Raw genomic sequence first — 25,312 nt, forward strand, 5'->3', positions numbered from 1 at the left:
CTCCAGGCTGAGCAATCTGGAGATGTGGACATTAAGGGCTTGGGCGTGCGGGTGGGTTGCACTATATTTGCGTTTCCGCTCCAGCGTCTGGGGTATGGAGAGCTGAACGCTGGTGGATGCTGTGGAGGATCGTGGAGGCGACGATGGGGTTTTTGTGCCAGGGTCCTGGGCAGGGGGCTGACTATCAGCTGAAACAGGGGAAGGAGCAGTGGTGTGCACGGCCGGAGGTGAACGGGCTTGGTGCCACTGAGTGGGGTGTTTAGCATTCATATGCCTGCGCATACTGGTGGTAGTTAAGCTAGTAGTGGTGGAACCCCTGCTGATCCTGGTTTGGCAAAGGTTGCACACCACAGTCCGTCGGTCATCCGGTGTTTCCTTAAAGAACCTCCAGACTTCTGAAAATCTAGCCCTCGCCGCGGGAGCCCTCGCCACGGGAGCTTCACTACGTGACACATTTGGCGCTGATGCACCTGCTCTGGCCCTGCCTCTCCGTCTGGCCCCACCACTGCCTCTTCCAACCTCGAGGACTCTCCTCCGTCTCAGAAGCACTGTGTTCACCCGGCCTATCAACCCAGCTTGGGTCTGTCACCTCATCATCCTCCGATCCCTCAGTCTGCTCCCCCCTCGGACTTCCTGCCCTGACAACAACTTCCCCACTGTCTGACAACCGTGTCTCCTCATCGTCGGACACCTCTTTACACACTTCTTCCACTACGTCAAGAAGGTCATCATCACCCACAGACTGCGACTGGTGGAAAACCTGGGCATCGGAAAATTGCTCAGCAGCAACCGGACAAGTGGTTTGTGACTGTGGGAAGGGTCCAGAAAACAGTTCCTCAGAGTATGCCGGTTCAAATGCCAAATTTTCCTGGGAGGGGGCAGACTGGGGGGGAGGAGGCTGAGGTGCAGGAGCTGGAGGAGTGCCGATTTCGGTGACATGGGTCGACTGCGTGGAAGACTGACTGGTGGACAAATTGCTCGAAGCATTGTCGGCAATCCACGACATCACCTGTTCGCACTGTTCTGGCCTCAACAGTGCTCTACCACGAGTCCCAGTAACTTCAGACATGAACCTAGGGAGTGTAGCTCTGCGGCGTTCCCCTGCTCCCTCATAAGCAGGTGGTGTCTCACCCCGGCCAGGACCACGGCCTCTGACCCCTGCAGTAGTTGGACGCCCACGTCCCCGCCCTCGTCCTCTACCCCTAGCCCTCGGGTTAAACATTTTTAAAATGAGAGTTATAACTTTAATTTTTTTTTAACTTTTTTTTGTGTTTTTTTTTTTTTTTTTGTGTTTTTTAGTTTTTAAAACCAAACGATGCTATCCTATTGCTATGGCTATTTTCTAGCCAAGTATGAAAGCACACTGCTATGCCAGATGAGATGACACTGAGTTATTAAAAAAATAAACGTAAAATAAAAAAGGAAATGGCAGACTGTGCCTAATTGAAATCCAACCCCGGGCCCTAATAAATTTTCCCACTTCGGTCTTTGCGATGGATATGTGCGTCACTAAGCGCAAAACACAGCGGTCGCAAGTCTCACTACAAATTGCTCACAATTTGCTAGTAGATGCACTGCAGCAAGTACAGCCACCAGCAGATCAACCAGAAATCAAATATATATAACGCTACTGTAGGCGTAAGTAAGCCGTTTGGATTCTCCTATGGCTATTTTCTAGCCAAGTATGAAAGCACACTACTATGCCAGATGAGATGACGCTGAGTTATGAAAAAAATAAACGTAAAATAAAAAAGGAAATGGCAGACTGTGCCTAATTGAAATACAACCCCGGGCCCTAATAAATTTTCCCACTTCGGTCTTTGCGATGGATATGTGCGTCACTAAGCGCAAAACACAGCGGTCGCAAGTCTTACTACAAATTGCTCACAATTTGCTAGTAGATGCACTGCAGCAAGTACAGCCACCAGCAGATCAACCAGAAATCAAATATATATAACGCTACTGTAGGCGTAAGTAAGCCGTTTGGATTCTCCTATGGCTATTTTCTAGCCAAGTATGAAAGCACACTACTATGCCAGATGAGATGACGCTGAGTTATGAAAAAATAAACGTAAAATAAAAAGTAAATGGCAGACTGTGCCTAATTGAAATCAAACCCCTAATAAATTTTCCCACTTTGGTGTTTGAGGTGGATATGTGTGCCACTAAGAGCTAAACACAACGGTAGCAAGTCCCCCTGCAAATTCCTCACAATATGGTACTAGCTGCACTACTAGTGCCAGCAAGCCCAGCCACAAGCAAATTAAAAAAAAAGTATAACGTTATTGTAGCCCTAAGAAGGGCTGTTGGGTTCTTGTTGAATCACTCCTGCCTAACACTATTCTAATAGAACACCCTATCGCTTTCCCTGACCAGCAGCAGCTCTCTCCCTAGCGGCATCCAGACACAGAATGATCCGAGCAGCGCGGGCAGCGGCTAGTCTATCCCAGGGTCACCTGATCTGGCCAGCCAACCACTGCTATCGACGTGTAAGGGTACCACGTCATGCTGGGTGGAGTGCAGAGTCTCCTGGCTTGTGATTGGCTCTGTTTCTGGCCGCCAAAAAGCAAAACGGCGGGAGCTGCCATTTTCTCGAGCGGGCGAAGTATTCGAACGAGTATGTTCGCTCATCTCTAGTAGTAGCGTTCTTATAAGTTTGGGTTCTGGCGGGTGAGGGGAATGTAAACAGATGCGCAAGAAGCGCTGAAATAATATTGGTAAATGATAAAAGTTTGCCAGTATATTTTGTGGATTACACAGCAGGGTGGCGACAAAGTTAACATGGAAGCCATGAAAACAATCCAAAATTCTGCCTGACACAGCTCGTTTGATAAGGGGACCATGTATGGAGGCAGCTATATGTACTACTTTTGGAGGCAGCTGTGGTGATGACGTGTGGAGGTAGCAATGGAGACAACGTGTGAAGGCAGCTAAAAAGACGACGTGTGGAGGCTGCTATGGAGACAATTTAATTTGGATAGTGCCTGTATGTGGCAGTCCAAAAAAGTTTTCAAACCAGAGGAGCAGGTAGTTGGCCCTCCAGAAAAATTAAATACATAGAGTACTATAGCCAGAGCCAGTTGGCCCTGGCAAAAAAATAGCCACTTTCCTCTGCTTTAGTGTACAAAGAGGAGGAGAAGGAGAACAATGAGGAGGAGGAGTGCATACATTATTCAGGTTCAGCTTCTTTCACCTGGTGGAGAATGGAAATGCGGAGAAATCCAGGCTTTATTCATCTTGATAAGCGTCAGCCTGTCAGCGCTGTCAGTCGACAGGCGTGTACGCTTATCGGTGATGATGCCACCAGCTTCACTGAAAACCCGCTCGGACAACACGCTAGCGGCAGGGCAGGCAAGAACCTCCAAGGCGTACAGCGCCAGTTCGTGCCACATGTCCAGCTTTGAAACCCAGTAGTTCTAGGGAGCTGTGTGTCATTTAGGACGATGGTATGGTCAGCTACGTACTCCCTCACCATCTTTCTGTAAAGATCAGCCCTACTCTGCCGAGACTGGGGACAGGTGACAGTGTCTTGCTGGGGTGACATAAAACTGGCAAAGGCCTTGTAAAGCGTACCCCTGCCAGTGCTGGACAAGCTGCCTGGTCGCCTACACTCCCTCGCTACTTGTCCCGCAGAAGTACGCACTCTGCCGCTAGCGCTGTCAGAAGGGAAATACTGTTTCAGCTTGTGCACCAGGGCCTGCTGGTATTTATGCATTCTCACACTCCTTTCCTCTCCAGGGATGAGAGTGGAAAGATTTTGCTTGTACCGTGGGTCCAGGAGAGTGAATACCCAGTAATCGGTGCTGGAATAAATTCTTTGAACGCGAGGGTCACGGGATAGGCAGCTTAGCATGAAATCTGCCATATGCGCCAGAGTCCCAACGCGCAAGAATTCACTCCCCTCACTGGCCTGACTGTCCATTTCCTCCTCCTCCAACTCCTCCAACTCCTCTTCTTCTGCCCATACACGCTGAACAGTGAAGGACTGAACATTCTCCTCCTCTTCCTCCTCATCCTCCTCCACCTCCTCCGATATGCGCTGAGAAACAGACCTGAGGGTGCTTTGGCTATCAACAAGGGAATCTTCTTCCCCCGTCTCTTGTGACGAGCGCAAAGCTTCTGACTTCATGCTGACCAGAGAGTTTTTCAACAGGCCAAGCAGCGGGATGGTGAGGCTGATGATGGCGGCATCACCACTGACCATCTGTGTTGATTCCTCAAAGTTACTCAGCACCTGACAGATATCAGACATCCACGTCCACTCCTCATTGTAGACTTGAGGAAGCTGACTGACCTGACTACCAGTTCTGGTGGAAGTTGACATCTGGCAGTCTACAATCGCTCTGCGCTGCTGGTAAACTCTGGATAACATGGTTAGTGTTGAATTCCACCTCGTGGGCACGTCGCACAATGGTCGGTGAGCGGGCAGTTGGAGGCGGCGCTGCGCTGCCCTGAGAGTGGCAGCATCTGTGCTGGACTTCCTGAAATGCGCACAGATGCGGCAGTCTGCCGAGTTGCAGAGCTGCCACCAGGTTACGGCCGTTGTCACACACAACCATGCCTGGCTTCAGGTTCAGCGGTGCCAGCCACAGATCAGTCTGCGCCGTGATGCCCTGTAATAGCGCTTGGGCGGTGTGCCTTTTATCGCCTAGGCTCAGCAGTTTGAGCACCGCCTGCTGTCGCTTAGCGATGGCACTGCTGCTGTGCCTAGAGCTACCGACTGATGGCGCCATGCCCACGGATGGTAACTCAGAGGAGGAGGTGGAGGAGGGGTGGCAGGAGGAGGAGGCATAGTAGGCCTTTGAGACCTGGACCGAGGTAGGCCCCGCAATCCTCGGCGTCTGCAGTATATGACCAGCCCCAGGGTCAGACTCGGTCCCAGCCTCCACCAAGTTAACCCAAAGTGCCGTCAGCGATATATAGTGGCCCTGCCCGGCAGCACTCGTCCACGTGTCCGTGGTCAGGTGGACCTTGTCAGAAACGGCGTTGGTCAGGGCACGGAGGATGTTCTCTGACACGTGCTTGTGCAGGGCTGGGACGGCACATCGGGAAAAGTAGTGGCGCCTGGGGACCGAATACCGAGGGGCGGCCGCCGCCATGAGGTTTCGAAAGGCCTCGGTCTCTACCAGCCTACAGGGCAGCATCTCCAGGCTAAGCAACTTGGAGATGTGGACGTTGAGGGCTTGGGCGTGTGGGTGGGTTGCGCTATACCTCCTTTTGCGCTCCAGCGTCTGGGGTATGGAGAGCTGAACGCTGGTGGATGCTGTGGAGGATCGTGGAGGCGAAGATGGGGTTTTCGCACGGGAGGTGTTTGGGCCGGGGTCCTGGGCAGGGGGCTGACTAGCAGATGACACAGGGGAAGGAGAAGTGGTGTGCCCGGCCGGAGGTGAGCGGGCTTGGTGCCATTGAGTGGGGTGTTAAGCATTCAGATGCCTGCGCATACTGGTGGTAGTTAAGCTAGTAGTGGTGGAACCCCTGCTGATCCTGGTTTGGCAAAGGTTGCACACCACAGTCCGTCGGTCATCCGGTGTTTCCTTAAAGAACCTCCAGACTTCTGAAAATCTAGCCCTCGCCACGGGAGCTTGACTACGGGCAACATTTGGCGCTGATGCACCAGCTCTGGCCCTGCCTCTCCGTCTGGCCCCACCACTGCCTCTTCCAACCTGTTCTGCTAAAGGACTCGCCTCAGTCTCAGAAGCACTGTGTTCACCCGGCCTATCAACCCAGCTTGGGTCTGTCACCTCATCATCCTCCGATCCCTCAGTCTGCTCCCCCCTCGGACTTCCTGCCCTGACAACAACTTCACCACTGTCTGACAACTGTGTCTCCTCATCGTCCGACACCTCTTTACACACTTCTTCCACTACGTGAATAATGTCATCATCACCCACAGACTGCGACTGGTGGAAAACCTGGGCATCGGAAAATAGCTCAGCAGCAGCAGGACAAGTGGTTTGTGGCTGTGGGAAGGGTCAAGAAAACAGTTCCTCAGAGTATGCCGGTTCAAATTCCAAATTTTGGTGGGAGGGGGCAGACTGGGGGGAAGGAGGCTGAGGTGGAGGAGCTAGAGGAGTGCCCATTTCGGTGACATGGGTGGACTGCGTGGAAGACTGACTGGTGGACAAATGGCTAGAAGCATTGTCCGCAATCCACGACATCACCTCTTCGCACTGTTCTGGCCTCAACAGTGCTCTACCACGAGTCCCAGTAACTTCAGACATGAACCTAGGGAGTGTAGCTCTGCGGTGTTCCCCTGCTCCCTCATCAGCAGGTGGTGTCTCACCCCGCCCAGGACCACGGCCTCTGACCCCTGCAGTAGTTGGACGCCCACGTCCACGCCCTCGTCCTCTACCCCTAGCCCTCGGGTTAAACATTTTCCAAATTAAAGTGTAAACTTGAAAAAAAAAAATTTTTGTGTTTATTTTTTTTTAGTTTTTTATTTTTTTTAACAAAACTATCCTATCCTATTGCTATGGCTAGTTTCTAACCTACACTGACATCACACAACTGGATGTTGTGCTTTGCAAGATGAGTTTGAGCTATAAAATGTAATAAAGTTAAAAAAAAAAAAAATCAGCAGACTCTGCCTAATTCTACTCAAACCCCTAATAAATTGTCCCACTTCGGTGTTTGAGGTGGATATGTGTGTCACTAAGAGCTAAACACAACGGTCGCAGGTCTCCCAGCAAATTCCTCACAATATGGTACTAGCTGCACTACTAGTGCCAGCAAGCCCAGCCACAAGCAAACAAAAAAAAGGGAAATATAACGCTATTGTAGGCCTAAGTAAGCCGTTGGGGTTCTCCTATGGCTATTTTGTAGCCTACAATGAGAGCACACTGCTTTGCAAGATGAGTTTGAGTTTAAAATGAAATAAAGATAAAAAAAAAATATTAAATCAGCAGACTGTGCCTAATTCTACTCAAACCCCTAATAAATTGTCCCACTTTGGTGTTTGAGGTGGATATGTGTGTCACTAAGAGCTAAACACAACGGTAGCAAGTCCCCCTGCAAATTCCTCACAATATGGTACTAGCTGCACTACTAGTGCCAGCAAGCCCAGCCACAAGCAAATAAAAAAAAAAAAAGTAGAACGTTATTGTAGCCCTAAGAAGGGCTGTTGGGTTCTTGGAGAATCACTCCTGCCTAACAGTAAGCTAATAGAACACCCTAACGCTTTCCCTGACCAGCAGCAGCTCTCTCCCTAGCGGCATCCAGACAGAGAATGATCCGAGCAGCGCAGGCAGCGGCTAGTCTATCCCAGGGTCACCTGATCTGGCCAGCCAACCACTGCTATCGATGTGTAAGGGTACCACGTCATGCTGGGTGGAGTGCAGAGTCTCCTGGCTTGTGATTGGCTCTGTTTCTGGCCGCCAAAAAGCAAAACGGGGGGAGATGCCATTTTCTCGAGCGGGCGAAGTATTCGTCCGAGCAACGAGCAGTTAAGAGTACGCTAATGCTCGAACGAGCATCAAGCTCGGACGAGTATGTTCGCTCATCTCTATTTATGATACAATGTAAAGTTATTCTTAAAGCGAACCTGTTACCATCATGTTTACCAATAAACTATAAGCGCCCCAGGTATAAAATAGCCATTTGTACATTGTGCCCTCTATGGTATATGGCATCTACAACCATGCTACTGCAAATTTCAGCTTCAGAATTTCAGTTCTCTCCCTATATGGGTCATTGATCAAGGCTTGTACTTATTTATAATCCTTGATAAAGTTGCAATCCCTTGACTTAACACCATCTCAATGCCAGGGCATGCTGAGTCATGGAGTGGTAATTGGCACATTAGCTATAGCCTTGAGAGTCTCTTTAGGGATTTTGTATGGAGGGGGATGACCACCTTGGCTTAAATTGGAATGGTTTATTATTTGGTTTTGCAAGTTAATTATATTCTATTGGAGGACCTCTAAGTCTTTGACTGGCAACTTTGGGTTGGGAACTGGTGAATTTGGTTACAATATCTTGGAAATTTTAGAAATAAGGATTTGGGTTAAATGTAGGACATATCAGCAAACAAGGGGGGAATTCATTATGTCTGACGTCTTAAAGATCCCCCCGCTGGCAGTCCGGTACTCATGTCTACTAAGTGGCTCTGGCCTTTTTGGGGATACGGATGCAAATTCTGACAGTCCCGGGCCTGTAGACCAGTTGATTGGAACTGATGAAATTTTCAGTAATAGTCTTCTGACGGAGCCTATAGTAAATGTGGCGGGCCAGACGTTCATGCCCCTGCCCACACTCTGCCTTCTATGCTTCCCTTTGGCTCTCCGTCCCAACACACCCAAAGTGGCATATGGGTCATAGAAGCCAGAAAACTAGCGGGTGGGAAGATTCATGTGGTTTCTCTACCAGAAAACTGGTATTACCAATTACATGTATTTGGGGGAAATACATTTATAGATTTTACACCCAAAAGTCTGATAATTGTGAGTGTAGAAGCTGTGGGATGATGGGAGCAGGTGATGCCCGTAACCTGTGGTATTTTCTCAAACTCAAAAAAAATGTGAGAAAATTTTGTAACTGAGAAAGAGGGGCTTTGTCATCCATTACACCAGCTCAATCTTAAGTGTATTGGGAATTTGGGAAGGGCATAATGGGATCAATGGAGGAGAATTTATTGAGAAGAGGACGGTCCTTTTGGCTAAATTCTGTTAAGTTAAAAGGTAGATGGCTAAGGAGGCATCGACTATCCTGATGTGGAGGAGAATAATTAGTTACTTGACAGAGGGATTTCCTAAAGTGAAAACTGGAATCAAATCTTACCCCTCTCATCAAGAAATTGCGCATTTGGGTTGAAATTTGCTTCTCACTGGAAGAAAAGGTACTCCTATGAATTAGGGTTGTTTAGAGGCTGTAGGGGGAGAGAGAGTTTGGGTTTTGGGTTGGGTATGGGTCGGGGATTGGGTATGGGGTGGGGGTTGGATATGAGTCGGGGGGTTGGGTATGGGTCGGGGGGTTGGGTATGGGTCGAGGGGTTGGGTATGGGTCGAGGGGTTGGGAATGGGTCGGGGGGTTGGGAATGGGTCGGGGGGTTGGGTATGGCTCGAAGGGCTGGGTATGGGTCGAGGGGTTGGGTATGGGTCGGGGGGTTGGGTATGGGGTGCTTAGGGTGAAGAAAAAAGTGTAAATAAATAAGCTGGTATTGCGGAGATCCAAGGTGACTACCATTGTTGCAGAATGTTTGTAAATGATTAATATGGGATTTTTCTGTGGTATAAATATATTTTTGGATTATTTCCAATATTGCATTCATTGTGTCTTATATTATACTAATAAGAATGGATTTAAAAAAAAAAAAAAAAACGGTTATAGCACATTTCTATGCCAGGCCCAGCCACATTGTCAGGTGCCAGATATATCAATTGACCGGATCCTGGTGCACCAGGATCAAACTGGCAGGAGAAGCATCAAGCTCTGACACGCGATGCACCAACTCGTGATACATCTCCCCACCATAATTTTCCACGTATCTAGTTTTATTCTAGAGAAAACTTCTGAAATGTTAAGTAAAAGTTGAGATAATTTTTTCAAAATAGAAAATTATTCAATCACAGACCTTGATATGACTTTATTCTCTCTACAGACCCCTATAAATACAGGTTTTGTGGTGACGGCCCAAGGACAGGGACAGGCTACACTAACGGTGAGATGAAAAATACAATGGAACAAGTGCGTATAGGTTGATGGCTACGATCTTGTGGGTTCCTCATGTGTGTCCTATCCTCCATGCTGTGACCCCTGGTGTAACACAAGAGGAGGGTTTGGAATGTCTTGGCCTTATGAATGGACCAAGAGACAGACCACCACATGAGAAATGTAATATTATACAGTGACCATAATATTCATATAGTAATAGCCATCTTACCAAGGGGAAAGATCCTTAAAAGAAAGATTACAAAATGGCAACTGTTTATGGTGTTTACATGGACAGGGTATATAATCTTAGGGGTTCTTACACCTTGGGTCGATAATCTCCTTTGACCTTTGTGAAATCACAATGTAAATGTTAATGACCGACTCTCGGCTCCATGCTGTGGCTGATGGCCTTGTTTCTGGTTTAGGTGACAGCCATGTACTATGAGATTGTGACGGAGAAAGAAAAAAAATGTGACAACTTTGACCTTTCTGTTACTGTAAAGGATGAGCCTTATGGTAAGTTGTCCAGTCCTCGTTGATGAGAATATGGTGGTTCTTGTCTTGAAATTAAATGTTCAACTCGAAAGAAAAAGACTTCACCTCAAGATAAATTGTTTAGCTCTCGAAAATGATGGCAAAAGTAAAACTCTGGAGAACGAGTGCTCAACAATACGTATAGTTCTACACTAGAGAACAATGGTTTACCTTCTAAGTGGGATATTCCAACAATGGATAACTTGTTAAAGTAGATTGTTCATCTCCACAAAACAATGGGACAACTATGAAGACGGATAGTTTTAACTCTATTAATCGTCTTAAGTTGGATGGCTAAACTCTAGAGAACAATGGTTCTCCGATAAAGGTAGATGGTTCAATTCTCTCCAATAGATGTTTCAATTCTAGGTAGATGGTATAATTCTACCGAACAATGACTTACCTCTAGGTTGGATTCTTTAACTTAGTAGTGGATTATAAAATAGGTTGTTTGGGCAGGAGTCCAAGGTCCCAAGCCTCCTAGGGGACCCATGGCGACCTACTAAATTTTAAACTGAGATGGACCTTCAGCCATGAAATCCTTGTACATCTGTTCCTGCTCTTAATGACACAAGAGTAGAGATGAGCGAGTATACTCATCCGAGCTTGATGCTTGTTCGAGTATTAGCATACTCGAAACGGCTTGTTGCTCGGACGAGTATCTCGCCGGCTCGAGATCGAGCATTTACGTAACGAAACACAGTGAAGAAAAGTGAAGAATACAATGAAAACAGTGAACACAGGATCATTTAAGTGAAGAACACATTGAAAGAACACAGTGAAGAACACATTGCAGATGTTCCTTACATCTGCTTACTTTTCCGAAGACACGCGTGCAGAATGGTGTTCTTCACAATAGTAAATGAAGAACAATATGTGTGAAGAACACATTGCAGATGTATGGAAACATCTGCAATGGGTTCTTCACACATATTGTTCTTCACATACTATTGTGAAGAACACCGTTCAGCACACGTGTCTTCGATTAAGTTAGCAGATGAACGGAACATCTGCAATGTGTTCTTCAGTGTTCTTTCAATGTGTTCTTCTTTAGTGTTCTTTCAATGTGTTCTTTCAGTGAAAAATGCTCTAGTCTCCGATTGACTTCAATGGGATTCGTTATTCGATACGAGCACTCGAGCATCAGGAAAAGTTCGACCCGAGTAATGAGCACTCAAGCATTTTAGTGCTCGCTCATCTCTACACAAGAGCCATTTCAGGACCCCAGGTCCAACAATGGTAATGAAACCACAGATTGAAAGCAGCAGAAGGGACACATCCTCCATTCCCCGAGAATGTTCTAGTACCAGATGTAGGAAGTGATTCCAGACTTCCAGTAGGGGTTATAATAGTCATACCACCCAGTCTTAACCCACCCCTGCTTCAACTCTCCAAGAATGGTTAACCGCTAGGAAATCTTAACACCGTATCTTTGGTGTCAATGATGAGACTTATAATTACGGGTCCAATGAAATGTTAACAGCTTATTCACTGGTGGAAAATCTGATCCTAACTCCTCCCGTCCATGTACAATAACGGACTGTATGCAATGGCCCTGGGGCCATTGTTTGTGGCTTGTGTATTATCACCATGTGAAGTCCGATCATGCACTTATGACAGTACCAAAGTATTGTCCAAGGGCAGGATTGGAGCCCCCGCTAAATTTGTGGCTCAGACATAGGGGGCCTTGGGGCCCAGTGCCATGTGTATAAGCCCATACAGGGGGCCATGTGCAGGGGGCCATGTGCTACCCATTGAAACAGTCAGTACACATCAAAAGACAATGGGGCAGATTTACCTACCCGGTCCATTCGCGATCCAGCGGCGCGTTCTCTGCGCTGGATTCGGGTCCGGCCGGGATTTATTAAGGTAGTTCCTCCGACGTCCACCAGGTGGCGCTGCTGCGCTGAAGTTCCCCGGAACGCACTGGAATACACCGAGCCGGGCTGAGTGAAGGTAAGTGCAAGCTCCGTGACACTTTTTTTTTTTAAATGCGGCAGTTTTTCCGAATCCGGCGGGTTTTCGTTCAGCCACGCCCCCCGATTTCCGTCGCGTGCATGCCAGCGCCCATGCACCACAATCCAATCGCGTGTGCCAAAATCCTGGGGCAATTCAGGGGAAATCGGCGCAAATCGGAAATATTCAGGTAACACGTCAGGAAAACGCGAATCGGGCCCTTAGTAAATGACCCCCAATGTTCATGTGAATGAGACTCATACTCAAAGATGAATCAGAGCAGCGCTAAGATTTCATATGTTGCCCACAGTGAGATTTCCATCACTACATCAGAGGAGACGGAGCACCTAGAAATGATAATGCTGATACTTATGGGGGTAACTCCCAATCCAAAGTGTTTCCACCGGTAAGCTGCTCACATGAAGTTGATTTCAGCACACACTACTTTCTTGGGATGCCCGAATTTTACTGGAGAAGAGAAAATTTTGGCAATTGGTGGTGGAGTCTCAATAATGAAGATTCAGAACTTCTTTATCTCTTTTTTCTTTCATTTACTATTTTTTAGTCAAACGACCAGGAGGCGTCCTGGGGGCAGTGTCACTTACCATCTGCTTCAGGTTTGTAACAGCTCAGCTTAAATACCATTTGCTTTTATGCATTGTGAACCAAACATACCCTGAGACCATATGTACCATATTTAGGTCAAGTATCCATTTACTGAAGCCACGCCCTTTTGTCATGGTGTATCCAAACCTTTGACAGATTTTTGTTGTAATCACGTTGATGAATATACCCCTGGCATGCCCACACACAGGGGCTTATTTACTAAGGGTCCGCGGCCGCACTCTCATCTGACTTTCCAACATTGTTGGGTTCTGCGCGACTGTGACAGACCGGGGACCGGGGATTGTGTCGCACACAATCTTATTTTGGCGCTGCTTTCATGCAACAGAAATCGTGGGTGGGCCGTCAGACGACCCGACTGATTCGGACTGAGAGCAGGATTTAACTTTCAAATTGTGTCACAAGCCAAGAACTTACATGCACCAGGAAGAAGAAGGTGAACTCTGTCGGATCTGAGCGGGGAAGTGACACATGCAGGAAATCGGGCGCACGATCTTAGTGAGTCGCGGCAGGGTGCATGATCGGCGGACAATGCACTTTCTATGAACTCCACGGACTGGGTAAGTAAATGTGCCCCACAGTATTCAGAGAAGCGGAGACGTCCTTATGCAATTCTGGCGCTATGCGTGATCATAGCATTCCCAGCGCTATCCGATGGGGAGCACAAGAATTTCAGCGAGGTAAATGTTATGATTGCGCATAGCACGAGGATTGTAGAGGAAGAGTCGGTTACATCACCGACTTTCTGAACCATGTGTGGGCGGAGCTAGTTGGGGGCATGAATAAATTACTTAGCACTGGAGCCGAGAGGTCCTCTGCAGAGCACCTGAGGCTCATTGGCATATTTTAGAAAGCCTTTTTCACTACTAAATGTGGCCGTTCTAAAACATACCAAAAGAAGATTACAAAGGATGGGGATGGGACGGGGAGATGAGCAGTTACCACCAGATTACCTAATGATTGATGTCCTTTAATAGTATGGTAATGACTATACTGGCTATCTTTTCAGACATCTTAAACCTGTGAACACCACAATGTCCATCCTAGAGATTTCTATGATGACTGGATTCTCTCCCGACATGGAAGATCTGAAGGGGGTAAGTCAGTACAGCTTATTAGTCCTTGTTATGGGACCAATGGATGGAGCACAAGCTACATGAGAGGGCTGATGGAGAGACGAGGTGAGGGAGCAGAGCCCTGCAGTTAGTGTGTTGAGGGCACTTCTAAACAGATGGGTTTTGCAATATTTAGCACAACTATACAACTATCTATACAACCCCCACACACTCTGGTTTAAGAATGAGGAGGATCAGACTTTGAATGATTGTGGTGACAGTAGTTCCCGAGGCATTCTCTGATGTAGTGCCCTTGGTTGATGATGATGATCCAGAGGGCACTATATGAAGTAAAAAAAAAAACACATAGGGATATGGCTTATTTAAAACTTACTCTACTTGCAAAAGTTTTTCTCTACACATGTAGAGGCATCACTTGAACTTGTTGGCTGGCATAAAAAATGATGTAATTTCACAAGATGGTTGAGGACAAGCTGCCCGGTGTAGGTCCTCTCTTCTTCTCAGTTCTTAAGTAGCGGGAGTGGTCGTCTTTACAGCTGCAACTTGTTTGAGTCCTGCCAAACATTTCATGGTTTATCTAGTAATCCTACACTTACAAACCTTTGCTTTCACCTGCTCCTTTTCGACCGAGCTAAGACTCAGCTTGTGGCTTCTGCATTTACCTAAAGAGTTGGCCCATAAGCTTAGCTCCTTCCTAATTCTAGAAGCCTCTGAGAATCCGGCAATTGTAAAAAATAAGTATTTCGATGATTTTATGGCCCATAGGGCCTGCAGGGATTTAGCTTGTTTTGCAGATCATATGTGATGACTATACTTTAAGTTGTGGTGGTGGTGGAGGGGGGGAATGGGGGGTTAGCAGATAGATCTTCTCTGACCTAGAATGTTGTCTCTTCTCCTCAGCTGGACAAATATAATTCCGAATTTCAGATCCACAAAGGGGACTTTGATAAAGAGACAGTCATCATCTACCTGGACAAGGTGAGGAGGGAAACATCTGAAAGGGAAAAGTTCCTTCAATGTAAATAAGTAACATTTCATCTCCTTTAAGGTGTCCCATACGGAGGACAAATGTCTGAAGATCAAAGCTCATCAGCATTTCAATGTGGGGCTTGTTCAGCCGGCATCCGTCACAATCTATGACTACGACACGCCAGGTACAAGTTACGGAACCTGCAGGGGGAGCTGTCACATACGTTTTATGAAGATTGGCGTTAAATATAAAGTACATATCACCCTAATTCCAGAAAAACCCCAAAGGGTTCTGGTTCCAACGTTCTGATGGTCTCTTGGTCTCGGCACCTGTAGCCCCTCTTAGGACCCTGCTAGGCCAATCAGTCACTTTGTCTGAAACCCTCTGAGACCGACACAGCTCTATTGAAGCCCCTCTAGGAAATAGGATCTTGAATGGATTAAGGTTACCATGGGCCCTGGGCTGCATGCAAACTGTGCGCCCCCTACAGCTCAGAATTTTATTGAATTATTTGCTCCAGTGAGAGGCAGTTTTACTTAGCAAAAGGCTCAACTTTATTTTACTTTATTTGTGCAAAAAGCTTCCGCCATCCTCCAAACATTCTGGAAAGTTAGTGTGTCGAGGCCGGAGACACGGTTTACTAACTTTTATGCTAGTTTCTTTTAGGTGCCTGCTGCAGTGGGGGTCGGGGAGTATAAAGATCGGCATGAAATGCGCCCATCTTCATATATCCTCCCAAAGAATATCCAGTGTACATACAACATTTAAGCATAGGGGGCACAATTTCTTTCCATCAAAACAACAGACACCCCAACAGAGCCCAGACAGACCCCATTATAAGTCAATGGAGCCTGAAAGGTTCTGCGGGGGTCTATCATAAACAAAGCCATAAAACTACAGTATCATACAAGCTCATCCAATATCCACATACAATTAACTATACACACACAGTAATTATATACACATACATACACTCAGGGCTGGCACCAGCACTGGGCTTACCTGGGCACATGCTGGGGCCCAGGGCTGCTGGGGGGGCCCACATAAGGCTGTACATAAGGAATCCATAGGGTGAGGGGGGCTTTGTATAAAATAACCATGATGGGGCTGTTATGTAAAATAACTGTGAGGGGGCTGTTTGGTACAATAAACTAGGGAATATTTTCTGGAACAGAGGACAGTTTTAATGCTGCCACGTGTGTTCACTGCAAAAGGCCCTACTGAGGATCTGCCGCCCAGTGGCCTACTGACACCTGGAGCCGACGCTGCATACACTTACAAACACATACACTGCCCCATATATACACATATGAAAACACATATTAATATACTAACACAAACACACAGACGCACACCATACACACACGCCATACATACTGGAAGAACACATTTTAGTGCTGTACTTGGGGCTTTCAGCTTTCTAGCTCTGTGTCCCCTCCCCCTCAGCAGGCCCGACAGCAGCAGGAAGAGGAGGAAGACATTCAGAGCTCCCTCTTCTCTTGCTCCACAGAAGAACTGATTTTTACCTAGATTAATGGCTTAGAAGACCATTGGCCCTTAGGGATTTGGAGCCCCAGTTGGCCAACCAAAACAAACCAATGAAGATCAGCCCTTTGATAGGATGCCTGGGTGGTTCTTGTTCTCATTCACTTGGAGATTTGGCCTGTCTTGTGCAGACAAGTATTAGGTAGCAGCAATAGTCTTGTTTCTACTGTCTTGATTCTATTATGCGCTTCAATTAAAGCGGAGGATCCCATTACATCATGTTCTTAATGGAAACCTCCCGTAAGGAATCGTCCTATAATAGTAGATCTGATGGTAGATTCCTCCTAATGTCTTAAGCCCTGAACTATCTTTCTCTAATGCTTTTATAGCCTCACCTGATCTCAACTTTATCTTACAAGTATGAATATTTATAGCAGAGGCTACTGGGGCGTGGAGTAACATCTCCAGGTTGTGGGAGCAAATGCTACTCCAGGCCCCCTTAGCCTTTGCGTTCCCACCATCTTCCCCGTCGTCAGCACAAGCAGTGCACAAGCTGTATTCCTGATGCGGTTTCTTTGAGCTCAGTTGCCTCTCCAGTGCCGAGAGCCATGATGCGCCGGTGCTGTGAATACACGTAGAAGCTGTATCAGGAGCTTGCTGAGGACCTGCAAGGAGGTGGGACAGCAGAGACTACTGGGGCCTGCAGTAACCTTTGCTCCCACAACTTCAAGAGGCTGCCCCATGCCCTATTCCCCAGTAGCCTTTGCTAAAAATTATATACGCGTTTCGGATTAGACCTTAATCAAGACTAATCCGAAACGCGTAGGCTTGCTTACTTTTATACCTTCTTCTTCCAGTATGCTGTGCTCCATGCTCACTTTTTAATGGATGGAACAAATATCTTTACTATACTCACTATTGAGTCCACGCGTCTAGCCAGAAACTTCTCTTTGAATTGTCTTCCATTGCACCTGTGGCCGAGGTAATCCGGAAGCAATGTGGACTGTTTGCCTGTGGTTGGGGGCTGATGATACTTTACTAATGTTTAGATTAGTTTAGTCTTTATAAAAGGATTATAGAAAGATAGTTTAGGGCTTAGGACATTAGGATGAACCTACCCTCAGATGTACTTTAATAGGTAGATTCCTAATGGTAGATTTAATTTCAATTCTCTTTAGAAAGTCGTTGCACTAAGTTCTACCACAAAGACGAAGGTGACAAGTTGCTCGGTATAATATGCCAAGATGACGTGTGCCGCTGCGCTGAAGGTACGTGCAATGACCCAAATTTTTACATGCCTGCCCCAAAACACCTGGGTTTAAAGGGGAAAATACTGTTTCCTTCCCTCAAGACTTCTCTAGAGCTGCACCTCTAGGTTAGTTTTTTACCATTTGTGTCATTGAACCTTTAACATTCTTTACTATTACAAATCAGGGCAGATTTACTTAACCGGTCCATTCGCGATTCCGCGGCGCGTTGTCCGACGTTGATTCGGAACTTGTTGGGACTGATTAAGGTCGGTCGCCCGATATTCACTAGGTGTCGCTGCTGCGCTGCTGTTTGGGAAACCCAACGAAAGTGCTGCCACAGAGCCCTTAGTAAATAAGCCCCATTGGGTCCTTCAACACAAACACAACAATGACCAAAAACTGTGAAGTATTGATCCCAAACTGGTAGCTGGTGTCTGTGTTGGGGCACTTCTAGCCCCGAGTCTGATAACATCTGGCCTCTTACTTGCTCTATCCTTTTCTCCGAGAAGGTGTCATTGTTGTATGTATAAATTATGGTTTAGATCTATTGAATACTCTTATAATTTTGAGGCCAGTGCTTCATTGTTTTTAGTCATTACTGTACGTCCTCCAATCATTTCTGATATTATTGGTCCATCTCCAACAGGAAATTGCCTAATGGTGCAGAAGACCGGAGAACAATTCACTGCGATCGATCGGATGGATAAAATCTGTCACCCTGCGGTGGACCACGGTGAGATATTTGACTGTTACACACAAAAAGCAACTAAGATTTTACATTCGGTCTCTATTTGTGTTGTGATTCTATATAGTGACTCAATTATTGTCTCTCTTTTTGTAGTCTACAAGGTCACCCTGATAGAGACGCGACATGGAAAAGACTACGACCAATACTCGATGAATATTACCAACGTCTTTAAGATGGGTAATCTCATATTGACTCCTCGTTAGGTAGGGAGCACGAGGCTGATGGTGGCCAATGAGTCTTGTTATAAAGTTATGTTTCATCTGAAGATGATGAACCTCTACTGTAGGTCCACCCGAGCTCATGGTTCTTTCCTACTAGAGAGAAATCCTGGAGAACCTTTCTTTGACCATAGATGATTAATAGTCCCACATGGACAGAAGACATGTGGAATCTGAGTTAGACTTGTTCCTTGGGACCTATCGGCCCAAGTACAATAGAAAGTTAACCCCTTAGCTGCCCAGTGGTTGATTGATAATGTATAATCGTCTCATTTTTTGGTTCTTCTCCAAAGACTTCACTGAAGAGTAAAATTCACGGGTGGAGAATAAGGTAAGTAGTAGGTCCCAAAGTGCTGGGGATTGCCCAAAGTAGACAATGATACAAAAATTGAATTTTGGATCAGTCATAGGCTATATTCACACTAACATATGGAGGACGTATATACGGCCGACGTATATACGGCCGATATACGTCCTCCATAGACGTCAATGGGCACACGGCGCCCTACGGGAGCGGTACGGTGCAGCATACGTGCGGCACCGTACCGCTCCGTACCCGGAAAAAGATAGGACATGTCCTGTCTTTCTCCGTAGTACGGCGCCGTGCGCCATTAATTCCTGTGGAGAGGGGCGGGGGTGAGCTGCGCTCACCTCCTCCTCCTCTCCCCGTGCACTGCCGTTGCCCGCTACGGTACGGGCGGGCAACGGCAGTGTGAATATAGCCATATTTAGGGAAGTCAAATTTTGGTAACATTTTAGAGTAGTGGTGTCTCCTCTGCTTATAGATGCTTAGTAGACCTATGGTACATCCCTGTGTGTAGATTGTCCTCCTCGTCACATCTTCTCATCAGTATATAATGTTACTTGAAATTTTGTGGGAATTAATAATAATATAAAATGTAGGAAGCAACGTATATGACGTAATAAAACCTCATCTCTTTGTAGGTCAAGATGACACTGCTCCGGGGAACCGACGCAACTTCATCAGTCCTAGAAACTGTCGGGAGACCTTAAAACTGAAGGAAGGACTTGATTACCTTGTGTATGGACACATTAAGGATGTCTGGAAAACTGACGAGACCAGGTAAGTGGGCACACGGGGGACGAGTATACAAGGGAATGGGGGCGTTCATAGGGTTGGATTCCTGGGCTTTACTTTGACCCTATTGAGGTCAAAAACTGATAATAATAAATAAAGTAATAACTTGACCTTTATTTCTATAGCACCAACAAATCACAACTTATCGTAAAAGCATCAATTCCCACCTCTGCTCATCAGAATCTCATAATACAAACCTCAACTGCTGCAGAACCTCATCACACACAACTCAGGTACTGCAGAACATCATAATATACACCTCAACTGCAGCAGAACATCCTAATACACCACAGCTGCTGCACCACCTCATGATACACCCTTCAGCTGCTGCAGAATCTTATAACATGCTCTGCACCTCAACACCCCCCCTACCCGCTTCTTTCCTTTTAAGCATTCAGGGTACTGCTCCCATGTCTATAGTCCTGGGAATGCATGATCGAAGCCCATCCCCTCACCAACAAAGCTCCACCCACTCACCCGTGAGGCTCTGCCCACTTTGCCTGCACAGTCAGGGCGATACAGAGAAAGGATTGTACAAGGCATTTATAAGATCATTTAATACACAGCTCTCAGCCGTATGGGTGCGCTCAGCATGGCACCAATATTGCAGAAGACAAGCAGGATGGTGGGCGACCTCCTTCTCCTGCTCACTGGTGGGGGCCCCAGGTCCCGCGCCCTGGGAGCCCTCCTTTTTATACAGCCCTGTGGGATTCATCACAACATAAAACAGGTTTCCCCAGGTTCCTGCTGTTTTTAGGAATAACTATGCATTGACTATGAATTTAATTTTTATAAAGGGTTGACTAAAATTAAGACAATTCTGCTTTCATGGATTGTAGGGGGTATTGCAGCTCTGCCCATAGATTAGTGTACATGGAGGAGAGTTGTAATAATACACACAACCTGCGGGAGAGAGGGGGGTGGAGGAGCCTGAAATGGACCAGGTGGTTTAAAGAATCAATGAAAGGGAACCCATATTTGTCTTAATAGACCCTCACCCCCAATGCATTGCCACCGCTACTATCTATACAAGTTTCAGAAAATGAGGCAGTTCCCATGGATCTCCAACAGGGGGCACTAGAGTAACTTGTTTTCTTTTTAACACTTTGCTCCTCAGCTATTCCTACATGATTGGAAGCCATACCTGGATCGAGTGGTGGCCGAGTAACAAACAGTGTCAGAAACCTGAGTATGGAGAAATATGTGACATCTTCCATGAAGTGGCCGACCACTTAGAGCTATTTGGTTGTGATGCTTGAAGACATGGGATATGGGATAACCAGTCACCAGGAACGTCATCTTTAGCTGGTGACAAGTTCCAATAGCCTATGCTATACTGATTAGCGTTCTGAATCCTGCCATTACTTTATAAAACTCTATTTCACATTACCTGGCACCTTGAGATGAGTCCTGGGGTGGCGGGGGTAAGAAGAGGGCAGCTGCAGCCTGTGTGTGCCTATGTCTCAGTCTCCTCATACAGTATAATCTCCTCCATACAATCTCTTAGTGAATGAATAGGAAAATAAGAATGCATTAGGAAACTGAGACACAGAAACACACACTGCTGGCAGGGAGCCAGGTAATGTGAAATAAACTTTTATAAAGCAGTGGCAGAATTAATTTTTAAAATCAGCATAGCATGGACTGTTGGAACTCGTCACCAGCTAAAAATTACATTCCCAGTGACAGGTTGGCTTTAAAAAGCTGCACTACAGACGTATACACTCACCGGACACTTTATTAGGTACACCTGTCCAACTGCTCGTTAACACTTAATTTCTAATCAGCCAATCACATGGCGGCAACTCAGTGCATTTAGGCATGTAGACATGGTCAAGACAATCTCCTGCAGTTCTCCCGAGCATCAGTATGGGGAAGAAAGGTGATTTGAGGCCTTTGAACTTGGCATGGTTGTTGGTGCCAGAAGGGCTGGTCTGAGTATTTCAGAAACTGCTGATCTACTGGGATTTTCAGGCACAACCATCTCTAGGGTTTACAGAGAATGGTCCGAAAAAGAAAAAACATCCAGTGAGCGGCAGTTCTGTAGGCGAAAATGCCTTGTTGATGCCAGAGGTCAGAGGAGAATGGGCAGACTGGTTTGAGCTGATAGAAAGGCAACAGTGACTCAAATCGCCACCCGTTACACCCAAGGTAGGCAGAAGAGCATCTCTGAACACATAGTACGTCCAACTTTGAGGCAGATGGGCTACAGCAGCAGAAGACCACACCGGGTGCCACTCCTTTCAGCTAAGAACAGAAAACTGAGGCTACAATTTGCACAAGCTCATCCAAATTGGACAGTAGAAGATTGGAAAAACGTTGCCTGGTCTGATGAGTCTCGATTTCTGCTGCGACATTCGGATGGTAGGGTCAGAATTTGGCATCAACAACATGAAAGCATGGATCCATCCTGCCTTGTATCAGCGGCTCAGGCTGGTGGTGGTGGTGTCATGGTGTGGGGAATATTTTCTTGGCACTCTTTGGGCCCCTTGGTACAACGCCACAGCCTACCTGAGTATTGTTGCTGACCAAAATCTCTGAGGAGCTTCCAGCACCTTGTTGTATCTATGCCACGAAGAATTGAGGCAGTTCTGAAGGCAAAAGGGGGCCAACCCGTTACTAGCATGGTGTACCTAATAAAGTGGCTGGTGAGTGTATGGTCCCACATATATATCACTTTATTGTAGTTTCTGCTCCATTTTCTCTTGTATAACAAAGTATTGCTCAAGAAACAATGTAATTTCAGCCAAGATGCTAGTGTCATATGGAGTAAAGATAATACTGCTTTACAGTGCCCACCTAATAAAACCAACACACAAGACCCAAACATAATATCAACACTTTAATACTGAAACCAATTATCTGAGTGTCCATTTATTACAACACAGCAGGATAGTAGTCACATATAGAGGGAAAGTAACGGCTATATGATGCCCAAAAATCTTTAAAAAGGATCCATGCACCTGGGGTGGTAGAAATAGGGGCTAGACGTGGTCCACTACAGTAGAATTTCCTTGAGTGTTATACTCTTATTCCTCCAGTAGAGGGCAGCACAATCCTTCCTTGTTTTGTACACTGACACATCATTATACCGACCATAAAAATATCTAATACAATCTTAATTCAGTAACAAAACCAAAGTTCTTGTATACATAGGGTACCAGAACAAAGCTAACTTCATAGCTATAGTATCAGAACCAGAACTGATACAGTACCAGTCTAAAGTTACTACTATATAGTACCAAAACCAAGGTTAAAACATAAATACCTCACAACAGGTAAAGTTACCACATGGATACAGTACTAGAATTAAGCTTACTACATTGATAAAATACCAAAACCAAGGTTACTACATAAATACAGCACCACAACCAAGGTTATCACATGGATAAAATACCAGAACCAAGCTTACTGTACGATACAATAACAAAAGCAAGGTTACTTCATAAATACAGCACCAAAGTCAAGGTTATCTTGTGGATACAAAAAGTCAAGCGTACTACTACAGATACAGTACCAGAACCAAGCCTTTTACACACATACTGGGCTAGAACAATGCTTTCTACAAAGATATGGTACTCAAACCAAGATCACTACATAGATACAGCGCCAAAGGCAACTTTACCACATGGATAGAGGATCAGAACCCAACTTACTACATCGATACAGCACCATAACTAAATTTAGTGCATAAAGTATAATACATGAATACAGCAGTGGAACAATAGAAACATAGAAAAATACATAGAAATGGCACTGCACATAATCTTATTACAGAAAAACAGGGTTGGAAACAACCATTATGTATAAATACAGTCCCAGAACCAACGTTACTTCATACTTATGGTACAAGAACCAACCCACTACATAGATAGAATCAGAGCAAAGCTTCCTACATATATACAATCATCAAAACCAACATTAATACATAGATATAGGGGGTCATTTACTAAGGGCCCGATTTGCGTTTTCCCGACTTGTTACCCGAATATTTCCGATTTGCGCCGATTGTACCTGAATTGCCCCGGGATTTTGGCGCACGTGATCGGATTGTGGCGCATCGGCGCCGGTATGCACACGACGAAAATCGGGGGGCGTGGCCGAACGAAAACCCGACGGATTCGGAAAAACCGCCGCATTTAATAACCGGAAATGTGTCGCTTGGGAAGCACTTACCTTCACCTGGTCCAGCTCGGTGTATTCCGGTGCGTTGTGATGATTTTCAGCGCAGCAGCGCCACCTGGTGGACGGCGGAGGAACTACCTTCATAAATCCCGTCCGGACCCGAATCCTGTTCAGAGGACGCGCCGCTGGATCGCGGATGGACCGGGTAAGTAAATCTGCCCCATAGTGTCAGAACCTAGATTCCTAAATAGATGCAGTATCAGAACCAAGATTACTACTTAGATACAGCACCAGAACTGAGAATACTACATAGAAACGGCATCGGAACTGAGGTTACAACTTAGATATAGCTACAAAACCAAGAGTACTACATAGATACAGCACCAGAACTGAGAATACTACATAGAAACAACATCGGAACTGAGGTTCCGACATAGATATAGCCCCAGAATCAAGACTACTACATAAATACAGCACTAGAACTGAGAATACTACATGGAAACTGCATCAGAACTAGGGTTACAACATAGATATAGCCCCAGAATCAAGAGTACTACATAGATAGAGCACCAGAACTGAGAATATTACATAGAAACAGCATCTGAACTAAGGTTACAACGTAGATATAGCCTAATAATCAAGAGAACTACATAGATACAGCACCAGAACTGAGGTTATAACATAGATATAGAACTAGAACCAAGAGTACTACAGCACCAGAACTGAGATTACTACATAAAGTACCAGAATAGTGATTACTATGTAGATACAGCAAGAAGCTTATTACATAAATTACCAGAGTTGATATTCCAATGAAGATAGAGCACCAGAACAAATCCTACTACATATATGTCAAAAATATATTCAAAGTTATTATATATAAACTCAAAACAGATCGATTGTTACTAGTTAAATTATGACTTTATTGTTACATTGTAGCATTTCGCTGTCACTATTGTATTGGTGCTTGTGCTGATTCCGGATAATTCATAGTCACTTATGATGTTTTGTGATAATAAAGTCCATCATTGTAATGAATTTATTCACTTTTATGCCTTCTATTTGTATAACCATTGCTTAGATTTTTATTCATACCTACAAATATCATGTTGTGTGTATCAGTATTGTGAAGGTTCTTAATCACAGAAAATCCCACTTGTAGCCCAAGTCTTCCAGGTTCTTCCTTTCCTACTGAAGGTTCCGGGTTTGACTCCCAAAATTCCGACCTTGTAAAGGTTGTTACCCCATATTCAGGACCAGGATGTAAATTATAGCCAATGAATAGAGTCAAATATATAGTCACCTTAAAAGCTTCTACAATCATAGCTGCTTTGTTATACCACAGCGCCCCCTTCCGTGCAGTGGATTTGTCTAGTACTGCAGCAGCTCAATATAAGAGGACAAAGAGAGTAAAGACGAGGTAACAGCACAACCAGGTCATGTTATAATGTCATTTTAGCGGATGCAATGCATAGAGATAGACACTAGATGGCAGAGTCCTGCCTCCAGTGCACACTGCACCAGCACTGCAGCTGTGACACGTGGTGAGTGTCCAATATTGCAATAATACAATATATAC

At 45.8% G+C, this 25,312-nt stretch overlaps 1 protein-coding gene across 2 annotated transcripts in view; it reads left to right on the top strand.

The window, feature by feature from the left end:
* The window catches only part of LOC140128238 (complement C3-like), a 64,610-nt gene extending 39,839 nt beyond the window's left edge, over nucleotides 1–24,771 (top strand). The window contains exons 30-41 of one of the 2 annotated variants that reach the window (XM_072149795.1): nucleotides 9,596–9,655; nucleotides 10,074–10,164; nucleotides 12,704–12,755; nucleotides 13,772–13,859; nucleotides 14,739–14,816; nucleotides 14,887–14,992; nucleotides 17,472–17,561; nucleotides 18,190–18,276; nucleotides 18,385–18,468; nucleotides 19,455–19,593; nucleotides 19,734–19,841; nucleotides 20,726–24,771. In XM_072149795.1, coding sequence (XP_072005896.1) covers nucleotides 9,596–9,655; nucleotides 10,074–10,164; nucleotides 12,704–12,755; nucleotides 13,772–13,859; nucleotides 14,739–14,816; nucleotides 14,887–14,992; nucleotides 17,472–17,561; nucleotides 18,190–18,276; nucleotides 18,385–18,468; nucleotides 19,455–19,593; nucleotides 19,734–19,841; nucleotides 20,726–20,867 — 1,125 coding nt within the window. In that variant the 3' untranslated portion in view covers nucleotides 20,868–24,771. The remainder of the gene's footprint in view (nucleotides 1–9,595; nucleotides 9,656–10,073; nucleotides 10,165–12,703; nucleotides 12,756–13,771; nucleotides 13,860–14,738; nucleotides 14,817–14,886; nucleotides 14,993–17,471; nucleotides 17,562–18,189; nucleotides 18,277–18,384; nucleotides 18,469–19,454; nucleotides 19,594–19,733; nucleotides 19,842–20,725) is intronic. The other variant, XM_072149796.1, reaches the window with a different exon arrangement.
* The last annotated feature ends 541 nt before the right edge of the window (nucleotides 24,772–25,312 follow it).

Source organism: Engystomops pustulosus, chromosome 4 (genome assembly GCF_040894005.1).
Source record: "Engystomops pustulosus chromosome 4, aEngPut4.maternal, whole genome shotgun sequence".
Taxonomy (NCBI): Eukaryota; Metazoa; Chordata; class Amphibia; order Anura; family Leptodactylidae; genus Engystomops; species Engystomops pustulosus.